At 44.1% G+C, this 12,386-nt stretch overlaps 1 protein-coding gene across 7 annotated transcripts in view; it reads right to left on the reverse strand.

Moving 5' to 3' along the window:
• Positions 1-1,996: 1,996 nt before the first annotated feature.
• Positions 1,997-12,386, reverse strand: part of dusp7 (dual specificity phosphatase 7) — a 14,223-nt gene continuing 3,833 nt past the window's right edge. Inside the window, exons 3-4 of one of the 7 annotated variants that reach the window (XR_010007499.1) lie at positions 5,050-10,062; positions 1,997-3,731 (exon numbers count right to left, since the gene is read on the reverse strand). Coding sequence is in view for 1 of the 7 variants with exons in the window: in XM_062986892.1 (XP_062842962.1) it covers positions 9,752-10,062 (311 nt within the window). In the remaining 6 variants the exon portion in view is untranslated. Of the gene's footprint in view, positions 10,063-12,386 lie in introns of all 7 variants that reach the window. The other 6 variants (XR_010007496.1, XR_010007494.1, XR_010007495.1 and 3 more) reach the window with 6 other exon arrangements.

Here is a 12,386-nt window from a genome sequence, read left to right on the forward strand (position 1 = left end):
CACACACTGTAACACACACACACACACATAACACTACACACACACTATAAACACTACACACACACATTAAACACTACACTACACACACATTATAAACACTATAAACACTCTACACACACACTGTAAACACTACACACACACATTATAAACACTATAAACACTACACACACATTATAAACACTATAAACACTACACACACACTGTAAACACTACACACACACATTATAAACACTATAAACACTACACACACATTATAAACACTATAAACACTCTACACACACACTGTAAACACTACACACACACACACACATTATAAACACTATAAACACTCTACACACACACTGTAAACACTACACACACACACATTATAAACACTCTACACACACTGTAAACACTACACACACACACATTATAAACACTATAAACACTCTACACACACACTGTAAACACTACACACACACACACATTATAAACACTCTACACACACTGTAAACACTACACACACACATTATAAACACTATAAACACTCTACACACACACTGTAAACACTACACACACACACATTATAAACACTCTACACACACTGTAAACACTACACACACACACATTATAAACACTATAAACACTCTACACACACACTGTAAACACTACACACACACACATTATAAACACTCTACACACACTGTAAACACTACACACACACATTATAAACACTATAAACACTCTACACACACACTGTAAACACTACACACACACACACATTATAAACACTCTACACACACTGTAAACACTACACACACACACACATTATAAACACTATAAACACTCTACACACACACTGTAAACACTACACACACACACATTATAAACACTCTACACACACTGTAAACACTACACACACACACATTATAAACACTATAAACACTCTACACACACACTGTAAACACTACACACACACACATTATAAACACTCTACACACACTGTAAACACTACACACACACATTATAAACACTATAAACACTCTACACACACACTGTAAACACTACACACACACACACATTATAAACACTCTACACACACTGTAAACACTACACACACACACACATTATAAACACTATAAACACTCTACACACACACTGTAAACACTACACACACACATTATAAACACTCTACACACACTGTAAACACTACACACACACACATTATAAACACTCTACACACACTGTAAACACTATAAACACTCTACACACACACTGTAAACACTACACACACACACACACATTATAAACACTCTACACACACACTGTAAACACTACACACACACACATTATACACACACACACTTCTGCTAAAGTAGGAAATGTCACATCACTCACCTTGTCATAACAGGTCGTGTCACCTCACCTGAAGATTAAATCCAAACATTAAACCGGTTTATCAGCTACAGGTGTGTGTGTGTGTACAGGTGTGTGTAGGTTGTGTTTAAAGGTATACAGGTAGGTAGGTGTGTGTGTGTGTGTACAAGTGTGTACATATGTGTGTACAGGTGTGTGTAGGTTGTGTATAAAGGTATACAGATGTTTACAGGTGTGTGTAAGTGTGTGTACATGTGTGTGTACAGGTGTGTGTAGGTTGTGTATAAAGGTATACAGATGTTTACAGGTGTGTGTAAGTGTGTACGGATGTGTAGGAAGCTGTAGTCTAGTGGTTAAGGTACTGGTCCAGTAATCAGATGGTTGCTGGTTCAAGTCCCACCATTGCAGGTTGCCACTGTTGGGCCCTTGAGTGAGGCCCTCAACCCTCAATTGCTTAGACTGTATACTGTCACAGTACTGTAAGTCACTTTAGATAAAAGCGTCTGATAAATGCCGAAAATGTAAATGTGTGTGTGTGTGTGTGTGTGTGTGTGTGTGTGTGAGGTGTGTGTGTGTGTGTGTGTGTGTGTGTGTAAATAAATGTTTGTATGAGATAGAAACACAGTCAGACTCGGGCAGATTAATAAAAGAATAATTGTGGATTTATTTCTTGTATAAACTCGTGTGTGTGTGTGTGTGTGTGTGTGTGTTGGTCTGTACAGTAAATTCACACAATCCAATCTCCTTCATAAATCAGGAATGAAGTGACTCCGCCCCCTGACCGCGCCCACACACACACACACACACACACACACACACACACACACACACACCTCAGATTGCATCTTTAATAAAAAGGCTTAACAGCACATTAGATATAAAACAGCGGATCATGGGCGTGGCCGGCTAACGTGAAGCATTGTCCAAAAAATCCCTGATAATCCTCAGTGAGGTAAAGATTAACACACACACTCACACACACGCACACACACACCTCACACACACACACCTCACACACACACACACACCTTACACTCCACACACACTCACACACACACACACACACCTCACACACACACACCTCACACACACACACACACCTTACACTCCACACACACACCTCACACACTCACACACACACACACACACACCTCACACACACACCTCACACACACACACACACCTTACACTCCACACACACTCACACACACACACACACACCTCACACACACACACCTCACACACACACACACACCTTACACTCCACACACACACCTCACACACTCACACACACACACACACACACCTCACACACACACCTCACACACACACACACACCTTACACTCCACACACACTCACACACACGCACACACACACCTCACACACACACACCTCACACACACACACACACCTTACACTCCACACACACTCACACACACACACACACACCTCACACACACACACCTCACACACACACACACACCTTACACTCCACACACACACCTCACACACTCACACACACACACACACACACCTCACACACACACCTCACACACACACACACACCTTACACTCCACACACACTCACACACACGCACACACACACCTCACACACACACACCTCACACACACACACACACCTTACACTCCACACACACTCACACACACACACACACACCTCACACACACACACCTCACACACACACACACACCTTACACTCCACACACACACCTCACACACTCACACACACACACACACACACCTCACACACACACCTCACACACACACACACACCTTACACTCCACACACACTCACACACACACACACACACCTCACACACACACACCTCACACACACACACACACCTTACACTCCACACACACACCTCACACACTCACACACACACACACACACACCTCACACACACACCTCACACACACACACACACCTTACACTCCACACACACTCACACACACGCACACACACACCTCACACACACACACCTCACACACACACACACACCTTACACTCCACACACACTCACACACACACACACACACCTCACACACACACACCTCACACACACACACACACCTTACACTCCACACACACACCTCACACACTCACACACACACACACACACACCTCACACACACACCTCACACACACACACACACCTTACACTCCACACACACTCACACACACACACACACACCTCACACACACACACCTCACACACACACACACACCTTACACTCCACACACACACCTCACACACTCACACACACACACACACACACCTCACACACACACACCTCACACACACACACACACCTTACACTCCACACACACTCACACACACACACACACACCTCACACACACACACCTCACACACACACACACACCTTACACTCCACACACACACCTCACACACACACACACACACACACACACACCTCACACACACACCTCACACACACACACACACCTCACACACACACACCTCACACACACACACACACACACACACTCCACACACACACACCTCACACACACACACCTCACACACACACACACACACACACTCCACACACACACACCTCACACACACACACCTCACACACACACACACACACACACCTCACACACACACACCTCACACACACACACCTCACACACACACACTCCACACACACACACCTCACACACACACACACACATCTCACACACACACCTCACACACACACACACTCCACACACACACACCTCACACACACACACACTCCACACACACACACCTCACACACACACACATCTCACACACACACCTCACACACACACCTCACACACACACACACTCCACACACACACACCTCACACACACACACACTCCACACACACACACCTCACACACACACACATCTCACACACACACCTCACACACACACCTCACACACACACACACTCCACACACACACATCTCACACACACACACACTCCACACACACACACCTCACACACACCTCACACACACACACTCCACACACACACACCTCACACACACACACACTCCACACACACACACCTCACACACACACACATCTCACACACACACCTCACACACACACCTCACACACACACACACTCCACACACACACATCTCACACACACACACACTCCACACACACACACCTCACACACACACACCTCACACACACACACACTCCACACACACACACCTCACACACACACACATCTCACACACACACCTCACACACACACCTCACACACACACACACTCCACACACACACATCTCACACACACACACACTCCACACACACACACCTCACACACACCTCACACACACACACTCCACACACACACACCTCACACACACACACACTCCACACACACACACCTCACACACACACACATCTCACACACACACCTCACACACACACCTCACACACACACACTCCACACACACACACCTCACACACACACACACTCCACACACACACACCTCACACACACACACATCTCACACACACACCTCACACACACACCTCACACACACACACACTCCACACACACACATCTCACACACACACACACTCCACACACACACACTCCACACACACACACCTCACACACACACACATCTCACACACACACCTCACACACACACCTCACACACACACACCTCACACACACACACACACACCTTACACTCCACACACACACACCTCACACACACACACATCTCACACACACACACACACCTCACACACACACCTCACACACACACACCTCACACACACACCTTACACTCCACACACACACACCTCACACACACACACACACTCCACACACACACACACCTTACACTCCACACACACACACCTCACACACACACACATCTCACACACACACCTCACACACACCTCACACACACACCTCACACACACACACACACACACACCTCACACACACACAAATCTCACACACACACACACACACACACACACCTCACACACACACACACACACACACACACACACCTCACACACACACACCTCACACACACACACACACACCTTACACTCCACACACACACACACCTCACACACACACACATCTCACACACACACACACACACACACCTCACACACACACACACACACACACACACCTCACACACACACCTCACACACACACACACACACACACCTCACACACACACACATCTCACACACACACACACACACACACCTCACACACACACACACACACACACACACACACACACACACCTCACACACACACACCTCACACACACACACACACACCTCACACACACACTCCACACACACTCTCTCCACACACACACACACACACCTCACACAGACACACTCCACACACACACATCTCACACACACACCTCACACTCCACACACACCTCACACTCCACACACTCCACACACACCTCACACACACACACACACACTCCACACACACTCTCTCCACACACACACACACACACACCTCACACAGACACACTCCACACACACACACACTCCACACACACCTCACACTCCACACACTCCACACACACCTCACACACACTCCACACACACTCTCTCCACACACACACACACTCGCGCAGACGGCCGGGAATCATCTGCACCGCCCAATAATAATAATAATAATAATAATAATAATAATAATAATAATAAACCTTCTGTTACGGATCAGAGCGACGCAGCGACACTTTCACTGTTTACATCATTACAAAGGTTCTGGGATCGAATCCCACGCCCTCCTCTCCGGGTTCAGGCTGCTGGAGCTGAGACGGTGCGGTGGGGAGGCTGATAGCACCAGTACGATTCTCACTATCACAAACTCAGAAACACGCCGGGCGTGGCGTCTTTGGTCTGGCTGTTAGCTAACGTGCTAATCTACAGGTCGTTTTTATATTTAGTTTAGCATGTTTAGCATATTGCTAGTTTGTCTGCTAGCATGTTTAGTCTTTGGTTTGCTTACATTAATGATAGCTTACGTTAGCTTAGTGTTAGCTTATTCACTAGAATACTTTGTTGTTGGTTTGGCGGTTTTGTTGATTATGCTAACACTAATTTGTTTTTATATTAAAAATATAAGAGCATTAGAGTCGCTTTAGCACTTTTAGCTAAAACTAGCGAGCGTAAACATTAACGCTTTATTTATACTGTAGCTACATTAGCACTGGCTGCTAAATAATCAAATTTCACTTTGATTTAATTCTTAATTAGAATAAAGTCGCTAGTTTATTAAATATCAGTTTGTAGTTTTGTGTGTATGTTAGCATGTTGACTGTAATGCTAATCTGTATTTAGCCTGGTTGCTAATCAAAGAATCGAGCTACAGAATTTATGCTAATACATTTTAGCAGCTGTACTCTGGACTAGCTAGCAAAAAACTTAGCAGTTAGCGAACCAGCTATAATAGAATTGCTGTTTTATTGTTTTGCTAATGCTAACTGTTTGTAGGTTAGCGTGTTTACTGTAGTTTGAATGTGTGTTTTTAGCATGCTTAGCTTAGCAAACTGCTGGTTATTTTTGTCTCTCGGTTAGTTTGATGATTTATATGAAACGATCGCGTGTTAGCATTGTTGCTGTAATGCTAACTGCTGCTTTAGCATGTTTAGCACTAAGAACTACAAATAAAACACGATCAGCTTCAGGAGTTCTGCTGGTTTTCATGCTAAATGTAATGTAGCATGAATGCTAACATATTCTGGTGCTAGGTTACGTGTGTAGCGTTTATTGTTGGTTCTGCTGATGATGGTGTTGCGTTCACCGCGCGCCCTCAGTGTTTAGGTTTGTACTGTTAGCGAGAACGGTACCGCCGCTCAGCCGTTAGCTCCTCACCGCTCCTCTCTCCTCATTGGCTGTAAAATCCTAACAGATAAAAGTCGTTGTGAGCTGCAGTAAAAGTCTCCGTGATTTATTGATGAGGAGACGTTTGCATATCTGCATAAACGTTTAGATGCGGTTATAGAATTATAGTTATAGATTTATATTAGATATAAACACATGGAAGGCCACAGGAATATCCGAGATCAGCGACGCACACGAGGAACCAACGCCACCCAAAACTGAAGAGAGTAAAAAACCAGGCGGGCGGGAACGTCGCCGGGTCACCGAGGCTAACGCGAGGAGGTCAGGCACGTACCGCTATTAAATTAGCATGTTTATGATACTGTCGCGACATTCGCTAACTCACGTTCACGTTCACCACAAACGCGCACTAGCGCAGATCTGAACACTACGTTCATCCCGGAGTCCTGATCCACGTTTACGTCTGACTGCCGTGGTTTCCTGGTTAGCATCGCTAGCCTCAACAATCCTTTATAATATATTTTTCAGCCTCATAAAACCTTTAACTGAGAGAAACGACGTCAAGACGTCAAATAAAAAAATCTAATATGAATGAAATAGCTTGTTAGCGCCGAGCTCGCTGCTGTAAACGTCTGGCGCATTAACGGCTCGTTACGTTTCAACAACAATAATATTAATAATAATATTTAAATGTTTTTCTACACACAAAAAACGTTTTTCTGATGTTTTATTATCTTTCCTAACCTAACCCCCCCCCCACCACCACTTCCTAATTTAGTCATATCCAGTTCCTGATTGTGAATCCGCTCCTCCAACAGGCGTCCGATCTGCGCCGCTTCTTATCACCTGCCAGTGTTAATTCCAGAGAGCCACACTAAGCTTCGTGTAATGACCCCCCACCACCACACGTGTCCATTTGTGTCTGTGTGGACGCCTGGTCAGGTCGGCAGCTCTGCTGAGACCTCAACTCACAAGCTCCGACACTTGGCAGCGATGCGTTAGTGCCACCCGAGGGCCCCCGTGTCCTCAAATATTTAAGATTTACAACTGCAACCGCGTTTAATCTTTATTTCAAAAGAAAGAGCGTCGATTATTAAAAACGTCGGTGTTTTATCACGGCGCTGCTCAGCTTATTAAAGCAGTTTAGCTCTTGTACTGAATGTGATCTGGTTAGTTTAAGGCTAAATATCACCAAGGGAACGACTGTTACTGGTAAAATCTCACATCTATTATAAACGTTTATCCTCTGCCGAGCTGGAGAGCCTCCTGTTACATTTAAGAACGTACGAACGCGCCTGTGAGAGGAGACGGAGCTGAAGATGAATATCGTGAAGTATCGTAAAGCGATCATCGGTACGTGCCTGGTGATGTGGGGTGAAAGGCCCCCCCCCCCCTCCTCCTCCTCAGTTTAAAGTGGGACCGCGACCCCGGGAGAGTTCCTGTCAAACGCTGAAGTGTAAAAAAGTGACGAGATGTAAAAGACTGTGGGTATAAAATACTGTCAAATCCGTCTGTATTGCAGGAGAGAAACGAACACGAGCTGGACGGAGCCGTTAGAGACCTTTAACCGTTATTACTACAGGATTCTGTTTAAAAACGGACGGACGGACGGACGGAGGCGTTCCTTTAGCTCACACGACAGAGTCGGTAAAATACAAACGAGCACTGAACAGTCGGAACAGGAATTATTAGAAGAAGGATAGAAAAGGTTATATAAGGCCAGCTTAAATCAACCTGACGGACTCATGCGCTCGTCCCCGTCCCGTCCCAACCTCACGCCCTCCCGATCATGCAGGGGGGCGAGAGGATTAAAAAAACGCTCCTAAACGTTCAGGTATAGAGTTCCTCCGGTAACCGCCACATAAGGTTTGTGATATTCTGTCCATCGTGAGAGTGGCGGCCTGATGGGGGCGCCATAAAGAAATAACAGCTGCTTTAAATGACGGGGAGGTTCGTTATCCGCCGCTCGCTAACGAGCTTTAAATGTTTTGACTTATTTGTACCGGTTTAAGTGCCAAAGCGTGAAAAAGCTTCTTGTGTGCAAACCGCGTTAGATTCCGACAAACGCTCAGAAATAAACGACGCGGCGACGTTCAGAGTTTCTGCTCCAGTACAATCAGGAATGTTTTAGACGTCGATCAAGACGTTGGTAATGATTTAAAACAAAATCAAACCCTACGTTCAGTAGAGCGAAACTGATCATTTCATCCTGTTAAAAAACAACATTTAGCAAAAAGGAATCCAAGCTTGGCACCCGTCAGGATCAGGATCAGGATCAGGATCAGGAACGCACGACATTTTACATCCAAAACTTCTGTCTGGTCCTCAAAGTACAAAAAATCAAAACAGAACAGTCTCCAGAAAGGCAAGAGAGGCTGCCACGATGGCTAAAATCCTCCGTTTCCACGGTAACAAGAGGCAGCTCTCCGGGCGGTTCCCCGTCCTCGTACGCCGGCCGCCGCTCCTCCGGGGGGCAGCAGAGATGTGAGAAGCGTCCCTCCCGTGGCGGGCTCACGTGGACTCCAGCGTGTCCAGCTGGAACACGTTGTGGTTGGTGGGCGTGGTGAAGAAGAGCTGGTCGGCGGGCGAGCGGTTGTCGCAGGCGGGGCTGTTCAGACCCAGAGTCCTCTCGAAGTCCAGCAGCTGCCCCATGAAGTTGAAGTTGGGCGAGATGTTGGACTTCTTGCGCTTGACGAAGTCGTAGGCGTCGTTCAGGCTCAGGTTGAGCTTCTGCATCAGGTACGCCACCGTCACCGTCACCGAGCGGCTGATTCCCGCCAGACAGTGAACCAGGATCCCGCACTTCTTAGAGCGAGCCTCGTCTGGGGAGGGGAAACAAACAAACGTTATTCTGATGTGTAGCGTTTCCATTCTCAGCCTGAGCTTCAGTTTGGGGTTTGTGGTTCTTTCTGACCTTGGTATAAGCGCCACTGTTCCGTGTCCTGTTCACACCGGGGGGCGAGAGGATTAAAAAACGCTCCTAAACGTTCAAGAGTTCCTCTGATAACACTCACATAACGTTTCTGATATTCTGTCCATCATAGGATCGGCGGCCTGATGGGGGCACCATGAAGAAATAACAGCTCTTTAAATAACAAGGAGGTTCGTTTCTGGTTCTTTCTGACCTTGGTATAAGCACCACTGTTCCATGTAAACTCCACATCCCCTAAACTCTAAATCTTTGAAACTCAACACACTTAAACTCGCCGCTTTGTTCAGCACTAAACCCTCACCAGCGTGTGAATCTAATCTGAATCTGCATCAGTGTGGAATAAGCGTCAGATCCAGGGTTACAGCTCCACATGTATCTGTGTTTATCTGGATTCTCCTCCCTGTTTCACTTTTAAACTTGTGTTACAGCTCCAGCTTCTGAGAAATGGTGAGAATCAGAATCAGCTTCTCCCAGAGTCTAAAACGCTTCTGGTTCAGAATGAAGCTTAACGTGGTTTAATGTAGTAAAAGAAGGAGACAGGAGCACTAAACTTCTCTTCATTATTACTGCTCGCTGTTTTAGAACACTGCAACCTCCACCACACTTCACACTTCCCCTCATACACTGGAGTGACCCGTGCTCACTGTGGACGTTTGTACTGAAATGTGTCGCACTAAAGGTCTGAACGTGTTCCTCTCAGTGGACGAGTACCTGAGCGCAGGAGGAAACACCCCCCCCCAGTGAAACAGGATGTTTTGGTATGTTGGTGCAGACGCGGTTCCTCCCTTTATTCTCGGCGTGGCTGAGTCAGCTAAAAAACCACAGTGAGATCCGATCTGCCCCTCACTTCCTGTTTTTGTTTATCATGTGAGCAAACGACCCCGATATCAAACATACACCACCGACAACCTAGAAAAGACCACAGCGCTCAACTGTATACACACACACACACACACACACACACACTGTAAAGAGCTTTACAGGCCACGAGGGTTCTTACACTCACACTCTGTTCAGAAAACCAAGAGTCGTTACCCACAATTCACAGCTGATTTTATTCACATGAACGTTCACTGAGAGCTCATCAATGAGTCCAGATGATTCTCACACACGTCACAAACGCTCGTTTAACTAAATGGCCACAAATTTCCACAGAAACACTCCAAAATATTGTGTGTGTGTGAACGTGTAAGTGTGTGTGTGTGAGTGTGTGTGTGTGTGTGAGTGTGTAATCAGTGGTGTGTAGGTGAAGGATCAGTCGGGTTAATGAATAACTGAACTTCCTGTGTGCAATGAACAGTAACTGCACTAAACACACACACACACACACACACACACACACACACACACACACACACACACACACACACACACACCTTTAAATAAAGTTCCTGCTTTTAATTCTCCTAATGAAGTTTAATCAAGCTTTATCATCTCATGATCATGTTTATCTCACTGAAATATTAATAAATTATAAAATTATTATTATCACAGGTTTATTTTACACTGAAATATTAAAAATACTGAAAAAATAAAAATAATCCAGCACATTTATCCCGTCCTCATAATTATTATCATAAACAGAGTTAAAATAAAGAAACATTACTGCTGTAAATAATAATAATAATTTATAATATAATAAGTATAATATAATAATAATAGCAAAAAGAAGACGAGGAAGAATTTATAATAATAATAATACTAATAATAATAATAATAATTTATAATAATAATAATAATAAATAATAATAATAATTTATAACAATAGTACTAATTTACAATAATAATAATAATAATAATTTACAATAACAATAGTAATAATAATTTATAATAATAATAATAATTTATAATAATATTAATTAATAATAACAATTATTATTAATACTAATAATTAATTATTATTATTTTTAATACTAATAATTAATAATAATAATAATTTGAGTTTATTACTAAAAACTCTTGAATGTAAAAAAAATACTCAAAAATAAAGACGGTTAATTTCTTTTATTTTTATTTCACTATTAAAGCTTCTTGAATAAAATATTTACATAAGACGTTTTTACAAGATTCAGTTTCCTTTATTTAATAATATTTTTTTTACTTCCTCAACAATTTACAGAACTTTTAAATAAATCAACTGTTTTAAAGATACATTTATTATTTAATAATTTTTGGATGTTTTTAGCTTAAAATATTTTTTTAATGGTTTAATGA

Source organism: Trichomycterus rosablanca, chromosome 24 (assembly GCF_030014385.1).
Source record: "Trichomycterus rosablanca isolate fTriRos1 chromosome 24, fTriRos1.hap1, whole genome shotgun sequence".
In the NCBI taxonomy this organism is placed as follows: domain Eukaryota; kingdom Metazoa; phylum Chordata; class Actinopteri; order Siluriformes; family Trichomycteridae; genus Trichomycterus; species Trichomycterus rosablanca.